The sequence below is a fragment of the Bubalus kerabau genome, chromosome 17 (genome assembly GCF_029407905.1).
Source record: "Bubalus kerabau isolate K-KA32 ecotype Philippines breed swamp buffalo chromosome 17, PCC_UOA_SB_1v2, whole genome shotgun sequence".
Taxonomy (NCBI): domain Eukaryota; kingdom Metazoa; phylum Chordata; class Mammalia; order Artiodactyla; family Bovidae; genus Bubalus; species Bubalus kerabau.
In genome coordinates, this window is record NC_073640.1 from 56,652,619 (window position 1) to 56,674,949 (window position 22,331).

The 22,331-nt window shown below is 52.8% G+C and overlaps 2 protein-coding genes across 3 annotated transcripts; one reads left to right on the forward strand and one right to left on the reverse strand.

The window, feature by feature from the left end:
- Positions 1-6,944: 6,944 nt before the first annotated feature.
- On the forward strand, positions 6,945-16,069 carry GIPR (gastric inhibitory polypeptide receptor). Of its 2 annotated transcripts, XM_055551373.1 has the most exons (13): positions 6,945-7,160; positions 7,600-7,699; positions 8,190-8,297; positions 8,975-9,078; positions 9,908-10,011; positions 10,199-10,343; positions 11,791-11,950; positions 12,162-12,222; positions 12,557-12,626; positions 12,745-12,833; positions 12,913-13,051; positions 14,978-15,019; positions 15,113-16,069. In XM_055551373.1, exons 1-13 carry the CDS (start codon positions 7,089-7,091, stop codon positions 15,317-15,319), a joined length of 1,401 nt encoding a protein of 466 aa, XP_055407348.1. In that variant the 5' UTR covers positions 6,945-7,088; the 3' UTR covers positions 15,320-16,069. The 2 variants fall into 2 exon arrangements, with proteins under 2 accessions (XP_055407348.1, XP_055407347.1); XM_055551372.1 differs by having other exon boundaries at positions 14,978-16,069.
- Positions 16,070-19,150: 3,081 nt separating this feature from the next.
- On the reverse strand, positions 19,151-22,071 carry SNRPD2 (small nuclear ribonucleoprotein D2 polypeptide). The gene is made up of 3 exons (XM_055551385.1): positions 21,915-22,071; positions 20,363-20,542; positions 19,151-19,412 (listed from the first exon to the last, which is right to left on the reverse strand). Coding segments are annotated over exons 1-3 (357 nt in total). The 5' UTR covers positions 21,917-22,071; the 3' UTR covers positions 19,151-19,237.
- Positions 22,072-22,331: the final 260 nt, after the last annotated feature.

Genomic DNA, 22,331 nt, shown 5'->3' on the forward strand with positions numbered 1-22,331 from the left:
ATTTTAAAAGATCAATAATAAGTTCCAAGTGATGACTAAAATAGACGTGGGCCATTATCATTCTATGATCACAGCTAATTTTCTTACTGAAGAAACAAAGCAGGAACTCAGATTTCTTGCCTTCCCAACTCCCATTTCTCCCAGCCTCCACCTCCCTGAGCTCAGATTCTAGGAAAGGGGAAATCAGACTCCTACATACAGAACACTATGCAACGGGTTGAAATGTGCAATGTGCTAAGGGCTGTTACTGGAGTGTCCCCAGAGGACAGAGGGAGCCCAAGGGACTTCAAAGCCTGCAGTTGGGGAAGGGGAGGGGAGCCAGGGTGTGAATGAAGGAACCACAGGCAGAGGAGTTTAGGCTGCTGGGCTGTTGGGGGTGGGGTGGGGCGGTGAGGATGACACGCCAAGATGTCAGGATTTCCCTGGTGGTCCAATAGTTAAGACTCTGAACTTCCACTGCACGGCACATGGGTTTGATCCTTGGTCGGGGAACTAAGATCCCATATGCCTTGCAGTTTAGGGGGGAAAAAAGCCTCTGCTGAAGGTCTGTTATGAGGATCAAGTGAGATACGTGCATGTAAAATGCCCAATATGGTACTTATTAATAAATATGGTACCTATTATTATTATTTGTTAATTAGTACTGGTAGTTCTGTGGTGCTGGAGAAGACTCTTGAGAATCCCTTGGACAGCAAAGAGATCAAAGCAGTCAATATTAAAGGAAATCAACCCTGAATATTCATTGGAAGGACTGATGCAGAAGCTGAAGCTCCAATACTTTGGCCACCTGATGGGAAGATCTGATTCATTGGAAAAGACTTTGATGCTGGGAGGGATTGAAGGCAGGAGAAGGCGGAGACTGAGGATGAGATGGTTGGATGGCATTACTGACGAATGAACATGAGTCTGAGCAAACTCCGGGTTATAGTGAAGGACAAAGAAGCCTGGCATGCTGCAGTCCATGGGGCCGCAGAGTGGGCCACGTCTGAGCTACTCAACAACCGTAGTGGTAGCAGTACCTCTATTTCTGATTTGGGACTGTGTTTGTTTTTTTTTTCTCTCTCAGCGCCTCTTTTTTTTCTCTGTCTTTCCAACTCTTTCTTTCTTCCTGTTTTTCTTTCTACCTCTCCTTCTGTTTGTTTAGGTCTATGCCTGGGCTGGGAGCTCCATGAGGGCAGGGCAAGAGCTATCTTGGCCATTGGGGTCCCCAGCATTGTCAAGCCCAGGGCCTGATATATAACAAGTACCCAATGAAGCAACCTCTTTATGCTGGTAAAGTAGTTAAGACTCTGAACTTCAGTTTTGACCCCTGGTCATGGAATAAAGATCCCACACGCTTTGCACCATGGCCAAAAAAAAAAAAAAAGAAAAAACAAGTACCCAATAAAGTAAACCGAACCCAGCTGTGTGCCGAACCAGTGTTGGGAGGTGCTGGGGACCCAGCAGTGACTGAGACAGCCCCAGCTCTACCTTCTCAGAGCTCACGATCCAGGAGAGGAAATCATTATTTGTTGAATGAATTAGCTAATTTTGAGGTGAGCTTGGAAGACTCGACCGGAATTGGGTGGAGGTATTTAAGGCAGAGAAAACTGCTGGGACTGAGGTAAGAGGGGGTGGGAAAGAGTCTGAGGAGTTGGGACGTGATGGAGAGAGGGCTGGAGAGCTCAGCAAAGGCCTGGAAAGCTGTGGAGAGGAACGTGAGCTTTCTTCTCTTGAGGGCACAGGGGAGCCATGGCACGTTCTGAGCAGAGGAGGGACCACGGCAGGTTTGTGCTTTAGCAGGACCACTCTTACAGTCTGGCTGCCCTGGGGAGGTCGAGGCGGGAGGTGATGGATGGAAGGAAGAAGGACGTGACTGGGGCAGCAGAACGGGGGGCCAGAAGTGAACTGGATCAGAGTAGGGGCTGGGGGGAGAGGGAGGAAGAGCCACCTTCTAAAAACCAGGACGGGAAATTCCCTCCGCGCTTTCACTGCCGAGAGCCCAGGTTCAATCCCTCGTCAGAAAAATAAGATCCCAGAAGCCCCGTGCGGCCAGAATAAAATAAAAAATAAATAAATAACCAGGAGGAAAGTGCCTCGGTCAGCCTGCTTTCCGTGATGCCAGAAAATGAGCTTGACGGCTCACGCACCACCACCAGGGGGCAGCCGGGAATTCAGGTTTGAATCTCCCAGCGGCTTCTCCCCCAGGGCGGGGAAAACTGCACCTTGATACCGAGGTGTGGAGAGGTTGAAGTTGTCTTCCGGGCCCCAGCTGAGAGCCCCTCTGCTTTCCTGCTCCACCCCCCAATACACACACCGATCCTGGCCTCTTGGTTCCCTGGAGCCCCTACCCCACCAGCAAGAGATTATGTCAACACAGTCCAGCTGATTCTGTCCAGGACAATATTTGCCCTCGGGATCTGGGAAGGTTGCTATGGAGACTGGGGACGTGCTGCGGGGCGGGGGGCAGGGGGGAGGGAAGAGAGGCAGGGTGAGGGGGAGCACCCTCCCTCCCGGAAGAGGGTGAGGGGAGCCGGGCGTCATCTCTGCCTCACCTCTACCTGATTGAGTCTTGGGGAGTTTATCCCATCCCCATTTATCTGCGTTCCAAGTCTTTTTCCCCCACCCTCTGCGCTCTCTCTGGACCGTCTCTTCGTCTCTGTCCCTGATTATCTCTCTGGATACCTCTGCTCTCATCTCTCTGAGTCTCTCTCTCTGTCCTTTGCTTTCTCTCTTTGGGTCTCCATCTCTATATCTCTCCACGTCTCTGTGTCTCTCTAGGTATATATCCTGTCTCCTATGTCTCGATCTCTCTTTGGGTCTTTGTCTCTCTCTCGGTCCCGTGTTTTTAGTGTTGGTCTCTCTAGGCCCTCCTCTCTGGATCTCTGTCTCTGGGTTCCTATCTTTCTCTGGGTCCTCTGTTAATCTTTCTCTCTTCGTGTGCCCCCATCTCTGGAGCGCTGTCCGCTTGTGTCTCACCGGATCCTGTGTCACCCCTAGGTCCCTCTCTGAATCTCTGTCCCTCCTTCTCTCTAAGGATCTCTATATTTTCAGCTGTGTCTTTCTCAGTCTCAGTCTCTGTCTCTGACATTCTGAATCTCTTTCTGTTTGTGCGTGTGTGTGTGTGTGCGCGCGTGTGTGTGTCTCTCTCTGGGTTTCTGTCTTTGAGGCCTTGTCTCTCCGTAGTCCTGGATCTCAGGGGGCCATCTCAGCCTCCCACTTCTGGCCTCAGTCCCTATGGGGCCCCCCCTCTCCCCATCTCTCTCTGCCTCATTTCTCCTGCACCATCTGCCAGCACTCCAGGCCCCCGCCTGCTCCCCGCAGGCTCTTCTTAGCCGGGCAGCCCCATGGGGGGAGGCACAGCCTGCCCCCCAGATTCCTCCCCACCATGGCATCCTGAGGTGGGGGGGTGGGAACACTGCCTGGTCATGGCTAGGGTGGAGGGAACAACAGCCTGGAGACCCGGGACCAGGGGACATGGAGAAAGGGAAACAGACAGAAAGACACCCTGAGAGGCGATGGAAAAGAGGGACGAGAAAGGAGAAAGCTTCAAGATAGGCAAGAAGACATTGAGCTGGAGAGTGGAGCGAGCAAGAGAAATGAGGAGGGGGCAGAAGGAAATCCGGAGGGAAGAGAAGAGAAAATACAGCCCAGCCAACAAGGGAGGAAGATGGAAAAACTGCACTCAGGCTTGGAGGAAAGGAGAAAGAAGAGATTCTTGGATCAAGGGGACTGAAGGGAGCATGGAGAGAGAAGGGCAAGGGGAGAGGTCATGACCGCTTCTTTGCCTGAAGCTTCCAAAGCCCTGAGCATGGGGACTGGAGAGGGCCCATGTGGCTACCCCTGAGGCCCTGTTGCCTCCTCCCCAGGCCCTGGGAGAATGTAAAGGCCCCCAGGAGGGCTAAGATGAGCAGGGGGCCAGTTGGGGACCCAGACACCCCTCCTCCTGTCCTCCACACCCACTCCCCCCCCCCCCCCGACACAGTGCTCTATTCTGCCCAGAGGGACTGATGAGGGAGGGGCCAGCCAGCTCATCCCCAGGCTCCCGTCCTGGTTGTCTCTCCTCAGGGCCCATCTTTCAGGCTCTCCCTCCCTCCACCCACCTCATCTCCATCTCTCAGAGTCTCATCTCTCAGTTTGTATCTCTTCTTTCTCTCTCCCTTTCTTGGTCCGTTTTGTCTTCCCTGATTTTTTCTCTCTGTCTCTCTCTTTTTGTATATTTCTCTCTACTTCTCTGTCTCTCTTGATTCTTTCTCTCTATCTCTTTCTCCTGGTCTCCCTCATCTTTGCCTCTTCCTGTCTCTGTCTGTCTCTGCTCTTTCTTGGTCCTTGATTTCTTTTCCCGTCTTTCTCATCACCTCAGTTCCTCTCCCCTGCTTCCCCCTCCCACACCCAGTCCCTCTCCTCCCCCTTTCCAGCCTCCCCCCACCTTCCCATCCCCAGCAAGTGACCCCAGACCCTCTTGGGACCAAGGAGAGGCTCCCTCCCAACCCCAGCCTCTTCCCGAGGTGTATGGCATTCTCAGACTCCTCTCCTCTCCACTCCATGAACCGAGCCTTTCCCAGGACCCAGAAGGCGCCAGGAATGTGGGGCAGAGAGCAGGAGGCCAGCTGGAGGTCAGGAAGCCAGGAGCCCGCATGTCACTCCCCCTCCCCGAGACTGGTTTCATTCCAGCCTCTAGTGCTGGATCTCATGCCACTCCTTACTCTCTGCCCCTCCTGGGGCCTCTGGGCCTCAGTTTCTCCTCTGTAAAATGGGCAGACTCACCTCTGTCCCATTTATCTTCCAGCTCCCCAGGGAGTGTGTGCTCATGAATGTTACTAGTGTAATTAATGTGCAGGAATTGGTAGTTTGCATTCAAGGGGGAAGTGAGTGCTGAGAGCCGAGATTCAGTTTCTAAGCCAAATATTTTCCATATTTTAGGCCAAAGGAAGAGACTGGAAGTGGAGACTCTGAGGAGGTGTGTGATTCAGTGGTGACTGTGACCGGGAGACCACGTGAGGCTGTGGGTTCGTGCATGGTGGTAGGAAGATAGTGTGCAATCCTGTGCACAACTGTGTGACTGCGGGTGGCTGTATATGACTTGTAAGTGCAAGTGAGGCTGTGATGGACAGTTGTATGTCTTAGCACTGGGCGTGACTGAGGATGACAATGTAACATCCAGAGCTCATGGGATGTGTGCCTTAGTGACACTTGGGGAACATGTGTTGTTGGAGTGTGACTGTGGACTCTGTTGGTAATTATGTGAAGTGTGTGAGACGTTGTGTGAGCACGTTAATGAGTGGAATTGTGTAACATTGTATATATAATTTTCAGACTGTCATTAAAGGATTGTATGACAATCACCTATAACTGTTTGCCTTTATGTCATCAACAGCCTCCGCTCTGTGCCCCAACTTGTGCTGAGTGACACTGGGGACCCAGTGGTGACAGATGCCTTCCCTGTCCTCATGGGGGCACTCAGGCTGGTGGGGGGAGACAGTATTTGTGATGTGATTTAATGATGGTGTGAACATATGCGTGGTGGACACAGTATCATGGGAACTGTAGGAAGCTGTGATTGTGTTGCTGTGTGAGTGCAGGAGTCCATGCCCAGAGTGCGTGGCTGTGTGTCACTGTATCACAGATGACTGTCAACCTGTGGGGGAGAACCTTTGGCTCACGGGGTGTGACGCTGGACTGTGGGACTATGAATGAATATGAAGAACAGGTTCAGTGAGGCGCAGTATATAAGACTCTGTGCCTCTCGGCGGCTCAGTGTATGGGATCATGTGTGACATTGTGTGCATGGCCTCACGTGTGGTGGCTGGATGGGACAAGTGGGACAACGTGAGAGGCTGTGCGCGCTGGAAGAGGGGGTCCTCAGGATGCTGACTCTGTGACTGTGCTCCCCCACGTGACCCTGAGTGGCTGTGATACTCACAGATGACTGGCCCCCTGTGCCAGGTCTCTGCCCCAGCTCCCCGCTCCTGTTCCTCGGCCCGCCCTGGCCCCGCCCCCTACCCCTACCCCAGGATGTCACCTCCCGCGGAGCCCAGGCGAGGCCGTGGAGGCGACAGCGTCAGAAGCAAGTGATTGAGAGGAGAGCTGGGAACAGGTGAGGGCTCCCCCATCTCAGCCACTCCCCTGCCCTGTGTCCCCTCACATCTCCGGAGCCCTCTTGCTCTGTGCCTTTGTCTCAGCTTCTTTGTGCCCACGGTCTATGTCCTTCTATCTATCTCTCAGTATCTCTGTCGCCACGTCGCAAATCCCTGTTTAGCCGCTAGTTCTGTATCTCCGTCTCTGTCCCCCATTCTCTGTGTCTCTCCATGTCTCTACCTCCTCTCTGTCTCCGAGCCCACATTTTTGTCTCTGTCTTCCTCTCCCTTTTGGTCTGTAGTCTCTTGCCGTGTCTCATTCTGTCTCTGTGTCTTTCCGTTTCTATGTTTGTCTCAAGCATTTTTGACTCGTGTGTTTCTGGAGCTCCAACCGACATCCTCCTGTTTTCTCCTTTCCCTGCATGGTGCCAGATGTGGTGTGTTGGGGAGTAGACTGATTTCCAAGCATCTGGGCCCCTCACCTTTCTAGTCCCTAAGGAGAGCCATTGTCCCATTAACTCTGGGTTTTATCCGCAGCCGGAAATGTTTGATAAGGTCGGGTTCCTATCCGTGACTTGAAAACCCTTTGAGCTGGGAGAGTGGGAAGTCCAAGAGTCACTTCGAGCTACATGCCCTCCTCTCCAAGGTGGTCCCCAGGTTCCCTCGAGTCTCTAGGTCTAGACTGCGGGTGACCCTGGAGCTTCCCGTCCAGCGCAGCTCTAAGGCAACCGCACCCTCTGCAAACACTCCCCTTCCATCACCGCTGCCCCAGCAACAGCCGGGGGCGGGCCGGGGAATCAGGTGTTGGAGATCGGTCTCCGCCCACTCCTCAAGACTCACCCCCTCCCCACCTGGCCCCAAATCATCCCTCGTAGTTGTGGGGGGCGCTGTCTCCGGGGTACGTGATTCCCTGAGCAGAGGGCGCTGGGGCTGGGAGAGGAGGCAGAGGCTCCTGATTCTGCCTCGGACCCCCAGACCCGGCTGCCCTTGCGTGACCGGACCCTTCGTTCCCCATGCCCTGCTGCCCACACGATGCCCACCTGTCCACCCTGGTGGCTGCTGCTTCTGCTCTCGCTGTGGGAGCCGCTGCTCCGGAGCGCAGAGGTGAGAACCAGAGGAGCCAAGGCTCTCAAGGCTTGGAGGGATGTTGGGGCCGGTTTTAAGTCGTATCCCACCGGGAAGATTGTTTCAAGGCTCCCCATCTGCCCAGATTCAAGTTTTGATGGTTGTTTCTAGTCCTTCTTCTTCCCCCACCCCCCACTTCCCTCAAATCCTCCTGATAATATCCAACCACCTCCGTCTCCTCATTTTCCTGAAGGATTTTAGGTCCCCACAGCAACTCCCCTGGTGGTTTCTAGGCACCCCTCAAGACTTAAAAGAGGTTTCTAAGCCACCCGAGACGCCTGAGCAAAACAGGACAGTCGCTTCAAGTCCCTCCAGGGTGTCTCTGGCCCTCAAGGATCTTGCTGCCTTGGAGCTCGGGTCGAGGCGCGGGCCGAGGTGGGGGTGGGTGGGTGTGGTCCTTCCTTCTCTCTTTTTGTAGGCAGGCTCTGAGGGGCAGACAGCGGGAGAGCTGTACCAGCGCTGGGAGCGGTACCGCAGGGAGTGCCAGGAGACACTGGAGGCCTCGGAGCCCCCAGCAGGTGTGACAGGGGTGGAGGACTGGGGGTAAGGAAAGGGTTGGGGCTGAGAGGGATGGGCTTGAGGCCGGCCTGGGACTGACACGCTGCCAAGGCCTGAAAGGGAAGTCTGGGTGTCTGGGGTAAAAGTGGGCCACGTGGGAGAAACCAGAGATGAGGCTTGAAAGGGGAGGGGTCTTGGGCGGGGCTTACACTCGGTGGGTGGGACCTAAAGTGGACGGCGAAGGGGGCGGGGTTTGGGGGTGGAGTCTAGGAAGGGCCTTACAGACTGGGAGGCATCTGTAGCGGGAACTTGCTTGGTGGGAGGAGCCCAGAGTAAGGCTCGGAAAGATGGGCGGGGCCTCGGGCCTGGTGGGAGGAGCTACGAAGGAGCAGGGACGCGACCACTCCAGGTGGGCGGGGCTTGGGCGGGGCTTGTGTGTGCAGGGCAGAGACTCCTTGGGCTCGAGTTACAGCAGGTCTGTCCGACCTCTGGCCCCCACGCCCACCCTAGGCCTCGCCTGTAACGGGTCCTTCGATATGTACGTCTGCTGGGACTACACTGCACCCAACGCCACTGCCCGTGCGTCCTGCCCTTGGTATCTGCCCTGGCACGGCCACGGTGAGCTGCCGGGTGGACCCCAGGCCCACCTCTGACACAAAGATCTCCCTCCTAACCCTGGTCCCAGACGCCACTCCCCCGCAGCTCCCCTGGTCCTCTTGGGCTGGGTGTCTCCGTCTGCGTGTCCCTCCACATAACGTCCCTTCTCTGTCTCTGTATCTTTCTGACGGCCACCAGGTTATTTTCTCTCCTTGTCATGAGTCTGTCTCTGCACATCTTGGTCTTCCTTGCCTAACTAGCAGTGTGACCTGGGGTTGTTGTTCAGCTGCTCAGTTGTGTCCGACTCTTTGTGACCCCATGGACCGCAGCACAACCAGGCTCCCCTATCCTTCACTGTCTCCCAGAGTTTGCTCACACTCATGTCCATTGAGTCAGTGATGCCATCCAATCATCTCATCCTCTGTCGTCCCCTTCTCCTCCTGCCTTCAATCTTTCCCAGCATCACTGTTTTTTCCAGTGAAATTTCGTTATACCTCAACTCCTCATTTGTGAATTGATGGTTATGATAGTACCAAATTCATAGGCTTGTTATGAATATTAAATTATTACATGTAAAATGCTATATTATGGTTTATCATCATCATCACTGGATAGCTCTCTCTGCCTTTGCCTCAGTTTGTCTTTCTGTCTCCATCTCTCTCTGTGTGCCTCTGATTCCCTCCCTTGTTTCCTCTCAGTGGCTAAAGGCTTTGTCCTCCGCCAATGTGGCAGTGATGGCCAATGGGGACCTTGGAGAGACCATTCTCAGTGTGAAAACCCAGAGAAAAATGCGGTTTTTCAGGTAAGAAGAGGAGAGATTTCAGGGTATGATTTCCAGGCAGCAGTAGAAAAGCAGCAGCCTCAGACAGAGCCTGAAACCCCTTGTACCATTCAGGACTCTGGGTTCCAAGTGATAGAAATTCAACTCCTTTCTTGAAGGAGAAAGAAAAAGATATTGGCTTTTGTGATTGAAAATTATAAGGTTGCAGCTTCAGATACAGCTGGATCTAGGTGCTAAAATGATGTAGTTGGGAATCTCTCTCACCATATTGTACTTCTGTTTTTCTCTATGATGGTGTCCTCTTTTTTTTTTCTGTGGGGTGGAAAAGGTGGCCCCCATCAGTACCAGGCTCACATTCCACCTGCAAGCAATGCTATAGGCAGACTGAGCTTTTTTTCTCAATAGCTCCAACTTAATGTTCCAGGATTGACCGTCATTGGCCTGATTTGAGTAGCATACCTGCCCTTGAGTAGTCACTCTGTGTGTGTGTGTGGTGTTAGATCGCATGCTTTGATTCGTTGGTCACATGCCCAGCCCTGGGGTTGAGGGGTGGAATGCCCCACTCAAAAAAGGTTGATAGATCCCTCAAAAAATTGGGGTGTGAGTATGAACAAAGAGCAGCTCCTTTATGACCTGAGGGCAGGAGTTGAGCTTTATTTCTTTTTAAAATTTATTCATTAATTTTTGGCTGCACCGGGTCTTCATTGCTTTGTGCAGGCTTTCCCTAGTTGAGGTGAGCGGAGTCTAGTATTAGTTGAGGCATGCAGGCTTTTCGGTCCGGGCTCAGCAGTTGTGGCTTGCGGGATCTGAGCTCTATTTCTGTGTCCTCTCCTCCCACCTCCACCCCCAGGACCAAAGGCTGACCTTGGAACGGCTGCAGGTTGTGTACACCGTGGGCTACTCCCTGTCTCTTGCCACACTGCTGTTCGCCTTGCTCATCTTGAGTACCTTCAGGTGGGACCCCCCAACCCTGAACAGAAGCAGCAGAGACTGGGCTTCAGTTTTCCCAGAAAGATGGGGGTAGTCAGGCTCCACCAGCAATAAGTATCCAATGGTGGTTCTGTGGGGAGGGCTGGGACGTGGTTTAAGGGACTCTGTGTGGCCAAGGACAGGCCCCCAGACTGCCTCCCAAATCCCCCAGGCGGCTGCGCTGCACTCGCAACTACATCCACATCAACCTGTTCACGTCTTTCATGCTGCGGGCAGCTGCCATCCTCACCCGGGACCGTCTGCTTCCTCCCCCTGGCCCCTACCCTGGGGATCAGGTCCTTACCCTGTGGAACCAGGTGAACAACATCCTTCTCTTTCTCAAATTGAGATTCTGCCTCCTCTGGTAGGGCCAGAGGGTTCCCATTCCATTTACTACCTCCTACCCTATCAACGGGCTTCCCTTGTGGGTCAGAACGTAAAGAATCAGCCTGCAATGCAGGAGACCTGGGTTCGATCCCTGGGATGGGAAGATCCCCTGGAGAAAAGAAAGGCCACCCACTCCAGTATTCTGGCCTGGAGAATTCCATGGACTGTATAGTCTACGCGGCCGCAAAGAGTCAGACATGACTGAGCAATTTTCACCTTATCAACCGGGCTTCCCTGGTGGTTCAATGGTGAAGAACCTGTCTACTAATGCAGGAGACATGGGTTCGATCCCTGGGTAGGGAATATCCCCTGGAGAAGGAAATGGCAACCCACTGCACTGCTCTTCCCTGGGAAATCCCATGGACAGACAGAAGGGCCTGGTGGGCTACAGTCCACGGGGTCACAAAAGACTCAGACACGACTTAGCAAGGAAACAACAAAAAGAACAATAATGTTATTGTTAATTTGTTAATCTCTCTAGACCCTTCTGACACAACTAGAGAGGGGCCCTCCCTACTCAGCCTCCCTCATCATTGAACTCTCTCATCCCTTTATCTCCTCTACTGGAACTTTTCCATTCCCTTTCTCTCGGTATCTCACCCGTCATTAGAGTTTTGCACCAATAAGAGAGGCCCCTGCTAGAGGCGAGACAGAAGTTGGGAGGATGGGAGAAACTAACCAATGGGGGGATTTGGCAGATACCAATTTGTTCCAGGGAGACAAGGTGGGAGAGACTAGAGACTAGGGGCAGGTGGGGAGAGAACCTGTCTGGCAGCAAGTTGGGCCATACCAATTGTTGAAAGCGAAGGGGGTGGGAAAGTCCATGTGCTGGTGGGTGATGAGAAAAACCTTTTGAAAGGTGGAGTAGTTGAATTCTTAGGAGATGGGGTGGGAGAGCCTATATTCAGGGTAATCTGGGGGGAACTCATGAAATTCTCCAGGCCGGAATATTGGAGTGGGTAACCGATCCCTTCTCCAGCAGATCTTCCCGACCCAGGAATCTAACCAGGGCCTCGTTCATTGCAGGCGGATTCCTTAGAGCTGAGCTTCCAGGGAAGATAGATAGATAGTGAAGTCGCTCAGTCGTGTCCGACTCTTTGCGACCCCATGAACAGTAGCCAACCAGGCTCCTCTGTCCATGGGATTTTCCAGGCAAGAATACTGGAGTGGGTTGCCATTTCCTTCTCCAGGGAAGATACCAATCGTTAAAGAGGTTAGAGTGGGAGAGCTCATGTAGGGAAAGAGAACAGAATGAGTGAGGAGAGGATAGCTACTTCATCCTTTGGTGATACAGAATGGGAAGAGAATATTTGATGACAAGAGATGGGCTTGGAGGGGACCCTGACTGCCCCCTCCCCCTGTCTGGTCACCCCCTAGGCCCTAGCTGCCTGTCGCACGGCCCAGATCGTGACCCAGTACTGCGTGGGCGCCAACTACACGTGGCTGCTGGTGGAAGGCATCTACCTGCACAGTCTCCTCGTGCTTGTGGGAGGCTCCGAGGAGGGTCACTTCCGCTGCTACATGCTCCTCGGCTGGGGTGAGCCCCGACCCTGTCCCCTGCCCTGCCCAGCGCGCTTCCCCTCCCGCAAACTACCCAGCTGGTCTGCCTGAGGGGGTCTCCTCCTCTCTCTAGGATTCTCTACCTCCCCTTCCCGGCGGGGGAATTCCGCGGGTCTTGGGCCTGGCAGGGCCTGTGCGTGCTCTGACAGCTGCGGCGGGGTGGGGGGCGGGGGTTGGGGTCTGCACAGGGGCCCCCACGCTTTTCGTCATTCCTTGGGTGATCGTCAGGTACCTGTTCGAGAACACGCAGTGAGTCGAGGGGTTTGGGGGGCGGCTCTGGGGAGGTGGGCGGGGCTTTGAGGGACGTGGGCGGTCCTTGGAGGGACGTGGGCGGGGTGAGACGGAATCTTGGGGAGGTTCTAATTGCCTCTAGGAGCCTGGGAGAGTGTCTAAAGGAACCAGTCGCCTAGGAAGATGGGTTCCAGGATTACTGCAAGGGGAGGGATGGGGGCTGGGCCTAAATAGTAGCAGGGACTTTAGGGGAATGTGGGTGTGGTCTTAAGGAAGGTGGGGAGGTTAAGTGCTCAATTCTATGAGTCTTCGGGTATTCTGGTCTATCTCAGCTCTATGCCCCCTCCTCCAGGTGCTGGGAGCGGAATGATATCAAAGCCATTTGGTGGATCATACGAACCCCTATTCTCCTAACAATTTTGGTACGACCGGTCCCATCTCCTCCAGGCTGGTCTCAAGAATTTCCCATCCTGGGAAGCCAAGGTGGCGGGGAACTGGCTCAGTCTCTCTCTCCCCCACCCCCTACCCCCCACCCCACAGATTAATTTTCTCATCTTTGTCCGCATCCTTGGCATCCTCGTGTCAAAGCTGAGGACGCGACAGATGCGCTGCCCGGACTACCGACTGAGGTGGGGACGGAGGGGAGGGTGACTGGGGGCAAGGTGGGGGACTCAGGACCCCGGCATCACTGCCACCCTCTACCCGCAGGCTGGCTCGCTCCACGCTGACGCTGGTGCCCCTGCTGGGCGTCCACGAGGTGGTGTTTGCTCCCGTGACTGAAGAACAGGCCCAGGGTGCCCTGCGCTTGGCCAAGCTCAGCTTTGAAATCTTCCTCAGTTCTTTCCAGGTGCCTAAGCGAGGTGCAGGAGCTACGCCCTTTGAGTTCAGGCCCTCCTACTCAGAGAGGATCGAGGGTTCGAGTCATCCTCTGGTGCAGCCCAGAATGGGCTGCGAAGATGGGATTTTTTTCATTCATTCTACACTTCCGTCCTGACTGGGGAAGCAGGGAGAAGGCAGGAGACCTGGAAGCCCCAGCAGTACTGCCTCCTGGTTAAGATGGAGGGCTTTGAGATCAGCCAGGGCTGGGACCAAATCTGGGTCCTCACTTCCCAGCTCTGTGACCTTCACCTCAGGGCCAGGGAAAAGGCGAAGCATATGAAGTGCCTAACATGCCAAATGGACGGAGATGTCCACTGATATTTAAGATCAACCCTGCCCGTGCTTGTCCTATCCTAGTCTCCATCCTGCTTTACCTTGTTGGGCCTCAGTTTTCCCATCCCTAAAGTGGGGACAATACTAGTTTCACTTTATTTATCAATTCAGCAAAAATTTATTGAACACTTACTATATACCAAGCACTTTTCCAGGCTTACTATGGGGATATGGCCAACCCAATGGTCCTTATCCTTTAGTGGGAGAGACAGATGCTATATAAGTAAAATACACAGAATGCCAGATGGTGAAATGTGCCTAAAGGAGGGAGGGATGAGAAGGCAAGAAAATAGAGATGACAAAGAAGAATGGGATTACGGACAGGGGTCAGGGAAGGCCTTGCCGAAAAGACACTAGAGCAGACACCCAAAGAAGATGAGGGAATGCACCAGGAAGGTATTTGGGGGAAATGTTCCAGGAAGAGAAATGCCAAGTGCAAGATCCCTGAGGTGAGAGAGAGTACTGATCATGATGGCACTCTCATGGCCAGCATGCCTGAAGCAGGGGGTGAGTGGATAGGACAGAGGTGAGGTACCCAGGTAGATCCTTGGGCCTAGAGAGGACCCTTTGCTTTTCCTCTGAGTCAGTTGGGAGCCACGGGAGCACAGGAACGTGATCAGAGTTGGATTTTAATGGGATTGTGGAAAGTGATAATAAGTAATATCTTACTACATGCTTAGTCAGTCATGTCCGACTTTGCCAGGCTCCTCTGTCCTTGGAATTATCCAGGCAAGAATACTGGAGTGGGTTGCCATTCCCTTCTCCACGGGATCTTCCCGACTCAGGGATTGAACCCGACCCTGCATTGCAGGCGGATTCTTTACCATCTGAGCCACTAGGGAAGCCCTTGTCTTGCGTTAATGTATCAATTACTTTATTAATTATAAATACATTTTATATGTATTTAAATTTCTAAATTATTATAAATATAAAACTAATTTTAAAAAATAATTGCAAATTTAATTTTTTGGATGTGCCTATTAAAGTTTATTATTATGGAATTTCTTGGCAGTACAGTGGTTAGGACTCAGCACTTTCACTGTCGAGGGCCCAGGTTCGATCCCTGGTCTGAGAACTAAGATCCTGCAAGCCCTGCAGCACGGCCAAATAAATAAATCCAATATGTCATGTAGTAAGTTATGATAAGATTTAGAAAAAGGTTTAACTATGTGCCGTGCACTATAACTTCTTGTATATTAATAATACCTTAAATCTCAGCACCACCACTGTATTATTGTTCCATTTTCCAGATGAAGAAACTGAGGCACAGAGGGGTTAAGCAGCTTGCCTCAGTGGGGAAGAAAGTGGGAAGCAGTGATCACATCCAAGCAGTCAGCCTTTGGGGTTACATGTCTTTAATCTCCAGCCCTGATGGCTCTGCAAATTGGCGAGGGCAAGGGGAGGGGGAAAGTCAGGAGCCAGGGAAAGGGTGACTGCAATAATCTAGGACCGATGTGGCGACGGGCGAGGTGGTTTGGGCCTGTAAAGGGTCTGAGTTCACTGAGGGGTGTTTATAACCCTGCCCCTGCTCCCAGTTTAACCCCCGCTCCCCCCACGGCAGGGCTTCCTGGTCAGCGTCCTCTACTGCTTCATCAACAAGGAGGTAGGGAGAGCCGCGGCCCGCCGCCCGCGCCCTCTGCCGGCCGCGCAGGGAATGGCGCGCGCGCCGCCGCCTCTGAGCGCCGTCCGGTTTCAGGTGCAGTCGGAGATCCGCCGGGGTTGGCACCGCTGCCGCCTGCGCCACAGCCTCGGCGAGGAGCCGCGCCAGCGCCCCGAGCCCGCCTTCCGGACCCTGCCCTCCGGCTCCGGCCCGGGCCAGGTCGTCGCCGGCCGCGCTCTGTGCTCGAGGACCCTCCCAGGTCCTGGGGGTGAGGCCAACCACGTCTTAGAAAGTTACTGCTAGGCAGCGGGATTCTTGGGTCCATTCAGTTAGCATGTATTTATTGAGCGCCTGCTGTGTACCAGGCTTGGCTTGGAGGGCGCTGGAGAAATGGCGGGGGTTTTGGACTGGGGGCGGGGAAGGAAACAGAAAAGCCCCTGTTTTCCTAGAGATCACAACTGAGTGGGGGAAACAGGCGGTGAGGCCAAATTAAATTATACTATGTACACTGTGGAATGGCTTAGGAAGAAAGGTTAGAAGGGGACCTAGTGTGGTCCAGGGCATCTCTGATGAAGCGACTTTGAAGTCATGCCCAAAAGAGGTGCAGGAGACAGCTTTGCAAAGAATTGGCAGGCGAGGTTTTAAGGCAGAAGGAAGAATACCTGCGAAGGTCCTGGGGCAAGGAGCTTGGCTGTGTCCGAGGAAGAAAGAGGTGACCTACGAGGCTGGAGCGGGATGAGTCAGAGCCCACAGATGGCGAGAGAGAAGTAGGTGGGGACAGAAGAGTGGGCATTTTATTCCAAATTCTTGGAAGATTCTTTGGAGTGTCTCCTAATGGAATGGGCTAAGGTGTTAAAGAGACCGCTCCATCTGCCCTTTCGGGGGATGGATTATTAGGGGCTATTGGGGCAGCTGGGAGCCCAGTCAGGAGTCTGATAATGGTGGGAGGTGATGTTAGCAGGACCGGGGTGGCAGCCACATACGGCGCGAAATGGTTGGATTCTAGAGCTAGTTTAAAGGTAGAACTGAGAGGATTTGCTGAAGAAGGAGGGACTCCAGATATGACTTCTCAGTTTGGGATGGAGAGAGGAAAGAGGGAGGGAGATGGGGTTTGAGCTGGGGAGTACAAGGAGTGCTCTCTGGACTTGTTAAGCTGGAAATAAGGGTCTGGAGCTCAAAGCAAAGGTTAGAGATAGAAATGTGAGTGGGCACTGGGGTCCAGAGAGGATTCTGTGTGAATAGAAACAAGCAATTTCATGGCAGGCATCAGAGCTGAAATCTACATCAAGAGGCCAGGCCCACTGCCACCTGGAGACATACCCACCTTTTCAGTGGCCCCTGGGAACTATGAGATTTAGGGGGGAAGCCAGCAGCCTCAATGTGGCTGGGCCACGTATATATATACACACACACAAGACTCTCACTCCTAAATTGCTCCCCATCACAGACACACACTTAGATTCAGTTAGGTGTTGTTGATTCGCTTCCTCAGGGTCCCCAGCTCTCTGGACAGATATGGCTCACAGCCGCTGAATTCAATGTCCTTTGAAGCATGTGGCCCTCCTGGGCCCCTCTTGTGGGTTCTGGGAAGGTGGGGGCCTGAGAGCTGGGTCCTTGTAAATAAAGCATGAGAAAAACAGTTGCTTTCGGGGTGGGGAAATCTTCTTGGCCAGGCCATAAGGGAGATGACAGGAGGGAGGGCAGGCTGTGTGGCCAGGTGCTGGTGGTGGCCCTGCACCCTCTGGAGAGCAGCGCTGCCTAACTTCCAAGAGAGTCAAGAGTCGCCAAGAGATCATGGATACCATGCCGCCACCATTCTCCATGCTTAAGAGAAGCCCCAACTGGGAATGTTCCTGTGATCTCCTATTTAAACCATTTGCAGTGTGTATGATTAAAATTGTGCATGCGACGATCGTGTTTTTTTTTTTTTTAATTAGTTAATTTGTGACTGTGTTGGGTCTTCGTTGCAGCATGCGGGCTTTCTTTAGTTGCAGCAACTGCGGGCTACTCTCTAGTTGCTGTATGTGGCGTCCTCACTGCGCTGGTTTCGCTTGCTGCGAAGCTTGGGCTCTAGGCACACAGGCTTCTCAGCAGCGGTGGGCTTCAGTAGTTTCAGAATCTTCCCAGAGCAGGGATCGAACCCATGTTAAGTTCAGACACAATGCAAGTGTTCCCTGCATTGGCAGGCAGACTCTTAACCACTGGACCCATCAGGGAAGTCCACAGACCCAACATTTTCTAAAAGCTCCTTCTCTAGAAAGATGGTGGAGGAATACTAATGCTGCAGGAAACAGCCTGGCTCAAATCTTAGATTGGCTACTGTTTAGCTGTGTGACTTGGGGGAAATGCCTCAGGTTCACTTCGGGAAAATAGAAATGATCACACCGACAATCCTAGGATGGCCTGAAGTTCCTAAGAGGATCTCACCGGTGCATGGAACACACTTGGCCGGTTTGCCTAGTGCTTTTCCTGCAACCTGTTTTCACTTTCACGCACTTGAATTGGAAGAGGGGATTAGAAACTACTTGGGCAGATGGCTGGATAGAGATGATCGATGACAGGCAGGGTCATCAGTTCTAGCCCTAGGCTAGAATCTTTGCTGTCAAACTGGCGAAGCAGGGAAAGGACCTGCTACTTCCTGGGGAAGACAGGAGGGACGTGCGACCGGGACTCAAACCCAGGAGTGTGACCCCAGGGCTTGTGCTATCCCAGGCTCCGAACAATCACCAAATCCAGGGGGAAGGTTTCTGCAGCAGCACCGTCCCCTCCCCGCCACGCTTTAAAGATTAGGATATCATGGCTCCATCCTGCCCCGCTTCCAGTCACAGGGTCTGGCTCCCTGGGTTTGAATTTGGCTCCATTGTTTCCTGAGTGATCCTGGGCAAGTCGCTTACCCTCTCTGGGCCTCAGCCGTCTCATCGATAAAATGGGATGGCCCTGGTATCTATCCCTCAGATGGGTGTTTCAATTAGACATGAACGTGCGCCCTTATAGCCTCACAGCCATCTCCCTGCATGTGTGAGGCCTTCTTCTACTGCAGGTCCTCAGCCCTGTTGCTGATGGGCTCTTGGGATAACTCAGGCTGTGCCTTCCAGAGCTCAGTGTGTCAGACATCTCCTTGGATCCTGACCTCATGCCTGGGAACTGCACCAGCCTGGCACGTGGCCCTCTCTGGAGAATACAGAGAGAGATGCAGAGACAGAATACAGAGAGATGCGGGTGGGAGGAGCATAATGGATATGCTTCAGAGAAAGATAGAGGGATTTCCCTTAATCCACCCACAATAAGCCAGGACCTCCTTTCCCACCTCCTGCAGCTGCTACTGCTAAGTCGCTTCAGTCATGTCTGACCCTGTGCAACCCCAGAGAGGACAGCCCACCAGGCTCCTCCGTCCCTAGGATTCTCCAGGCAAGAACACTGGAATGGGTCGCTATTTCCTTCCCACCTCCACCTCTCTACAATTGTCAGAGAATTTCTCTCAGGGCTCATGAAGCTGTGATCTGAGGGCAGAGTTCAGGGGTTAAGCCACTGGCTTAGGAGCAACAGGGGTTTGAATCACGGCATCAGCACTTGGGGGCTGGATTCCCCTGGGGAGGCACCATCACTACTCTTTGCCTCAGCCCCTGCCCCTGGAATTGGAGGTGCTGGATCACAGTGCCTGCTCAGAGGTGTGGAGACGCAGGAACAGAGCCTAGGGCCTGGCGCTGCCACAGCTCGGCAAGCGTCAGCTACAGATGCCATCAGTATTAACTGCTCTACCCTCTGCTCAGTGAGGGCAGGTTGGGGGCTTTTCTGGGCCCTGCTGTGTCCCCAGCATGGCAACACAGGGCTGGGCACAGACTGTTCGAACAAATGGGGGAAAAAGAAAGAGTGAAAAAAATTTTGAGAGAGAGTGACTTACTGAGAGGTGGGGAGGAGGAGGAGAAAGTGATGAGAAGGTAGAAAAAAGTTAAAACACAAAAGACCGTAGGAGCTCTCTCTGCCCAAGATGGGAAAATTAAGGCCTGGAAGGGGCAGAGACTGGGCCTCTTCCCCTGTTCAGAGAGGCCTGAGCCCATGCTTGGCCCCACACCTGCCACCCCTCCCTGGGGTCTGTTCCGCTCTCTCTAGGCTCTGGGAACAGGCAGAGGCCGCTAGAAAAAACGCACGATTTTATTTCAAGTACAGAGGGCAGGTCTTCGCAAAACCAGGGGGCAAGTTCTGACAGCAGGGAGGAGGCCCCTACTTGCCAGCGATGAGGGGGTTCCTCAGGACCACGATGACAGAGTCCCCGCGCAGGAACATCTTGGAGATGTAGCGGTCCTTGTTGACGGGCTTGGACTTCTTCTTGCCCTTGCCGCTCTTGGGGACCTCCGTCCACATTTCCTTCACGTTCTCCAGCACCATATTGCAGTGCCTGGTGGGGACGGGGAGGCAGCAGGAGTGAGTGAGGGGTGCGTCCTGACCCTTCCTCTGGGCAACACTGCCTCCAGGAAGGGGGAGAGCCAGGGCTCCAAGGCTCAGGCAAAGGACTTCACCTTCTGTGCCTCAGTTTCCTCTTCTCTAAAATGGAGACATTCAAGGTGCCTGCCTCCTAGGGCTGTTGTGAAAATTAAGTGACTCAACCAGTATTCTTGTTATGGGCATGTGTGATGACAGTGTGGAATGGCTCAGTCAACAAACGTTTGCAATGATTAGAGCAATGAAAAAAAAAAAACAGAAAAGAGCCCTGTCTTCATGGACTCTGCAGGCTAGTGAAGGGAGAAGAACACGAAGCAGGTAAACAGTGGTAGTCAGTGCTATGAAGAAAAATTAAAGCAAGGTAAAGGGATAGGGGGCTTCCCAGGTGGCTTTAGCGGTAAAGAACTTGCCTGCTAATGCAGGAGACATAAGAGATGAGAGTTCGATCCCTGGGTCGGGAGGATCCCCTGGAGAAGGGCATGGCAACCCATTCCAGTATTCTTGTCTGGAGAATCCCACGGACAGAGAAGCCTGGTGGGTCATAGTCCACAGGGTTGCACAGATTCAGACACAACTAAAGCGACTTAGCCCTCATGCACGCACACAAAGGGATAGACGGATATAGAGAACTTTGACTGAGTGAAAGAAAGAAAAGAAAAAAATTGGGAAAGCTCTGTATCTTGCTATATAGTAATCTATGGTGAGGAAAGCACTTCCCAAATGCTAACTAAAGGCTGCATATGTTTACTGAGCATTTATCAGGTGTTAGGTACAGAGCCAAGTGCTTTTCATACACAGTATTACTGAAGCCTCATGGCTGTTCTGGGGGATATTATTATGAAGCATATTTCACAGGTAAGGAAACTGAGGCCCGGACAGCATACCTCCCCAGACCCTGGTGCTCACCTGTCGAAGGCCTTCACGCGGCCCAGGAGCTTCTTATTGTTACGGCAGTTGATGAGCACTTGAGTGTTGTTTTTGACTGACTGCGTGAGCACGGAGAGTGGCCCCGTGTTAAACTCCTCCTCCTCCCGCTTCTGCAGCTCCTCTGGGGTCATCTCACTCTTGGGCTTGTTGAGGAGACTCCTGAGAAGACAAGTATGGAACCCAGAGGTGAGAAGGCCCACAGCCTGGGTGCTCATGGCCTCTCCCTCGGTGTCTCCCCGACACACATCCCTCTCCTCCTACTCAGTCCTGTTTCTTGGTATCACCACTTGGATGCCTAATGGATATTTCCAATCCTTGCATGTCCTAGACTGAACTCCAGACCCCCCATAACCCCAACTTATACTATCCACAGCCTTCCTCATCTCTGTCAATGGCGACTCCATCCCTCTGGTTCTTTGAGCAAAAGCCCTGCTGTCAACTTGACTCTTCTCTCACATCCTACAATCAATCTGTCAGCAAATCCTGTCATCTGCCACTAAAACCTATCAGAATCTGAATTTCTTATCTTGGCTTAAACCTCCATCATCTCTTTCCTAGAGGTCTCCTTGCCTCCACCCACGCTCCCCAACAGTTTGCCCTCCACAGAGCAGTCTCAGGGGTGGTGTCAAGAATCATCTCACTCTTCAGTACCCTCTCATGGCTCTCCTCTCAGTGTAAAAAGTAAAACCCAGCTTTTACCCTCACTCTGTTCCAGGCACAATGGCCTCTTCAGCGGTTCTTGAAGATATTAGGCAAACCTTCTTGGGCCCCTCTATTCACTTTTCCCTCTGCCTAGGTACCTCCCCAGGTATCTTTGTGGTTTGCTTTCTCACTTTTTTTGCTCAAGTATTCCCTCCTTTATGTGTTCTGTCTCTCAAAAGTGACATTCCACAGTTTTACTCTGCTCTGTTATTTCTTTATTCACAACCCTATTCCCTAACACATTCTAGAATTTACGTATTTATTACCAGCACGTTTCCTGCCTGCCTCTTCCCATCCCGTAAGATGTAGAAGAGGATTTTTTTTCCTTGGGGAAAGTGGAGTAATTCAGTGATAATAAGCTATGTGTCTAAAGCAGCCTAATACACAAACACTCAATAAATAACTGTTGAGTGAATATATAAGTAAAATCACCCCCATAACTCGTTTTCCGTACAAATGGCGGATGTGATCGAAAAGCCAATTGTCTCCAGCTAAGCCTCTTACCTTAAGACCGCTTTTCCTACAAGTCCGTACTCCTCATCTCCCAGGTTTTTAATTCGTAAAAACGCTTCCTCTTAAAATTCACTTCAATAAGATTGCTTATTTGGGAAAGCCCAGCCTGTTATCTGATAAAGCTGTCCCCTCTCCCGAGTCAGGATCCGTCAAAGGCCCCAGTGAGTCCCTTCGCAACTCATCAGTAGAAAGATACGCCACCTTACCCCCAAATGTTTGCTTCCGCCCCCATTTCTGCCTACCCCCTCCAACCGGTAAGAGGCCAAATTTACACCCTCAACCCCACTGTCGCCACCCAAACCCAGCCCGGCCTCACATGATGATGGTGACCGCGTTTTCAAGTCACTACCGTCTCCTCCGTGGTGTGCCTTCGGAACAGAGAGCCAGAGGCGGGACTTCCTCTTCCTACGGCCCACTTCCGCGCGCGCCTGCGCAAACCTAACCAGCGAGTGGGGCGTGGCCCGTTGCTATAGCGACCTCCGCCTTTGGCGGAGGCTGTAGACTAGAAGCCTTACTTAGTAAGTAGCTCCAGGCCACCATTCAAGACTGTACTGGGCAGATATTCACGACCATGGAGAGGAAAAGAAGGCGGGACTGATTGAAACCATTTTGTTGTAGAACCGCATAGGTTGAAGGAGGGAAATACTGCTGCTAAGTCGCTTCAGTCGTGTCCAACTCTGTGCGATCTCATAGACGGCAGCCCACCAGGCTCCGCTGTCCCTGGGATTCTCCA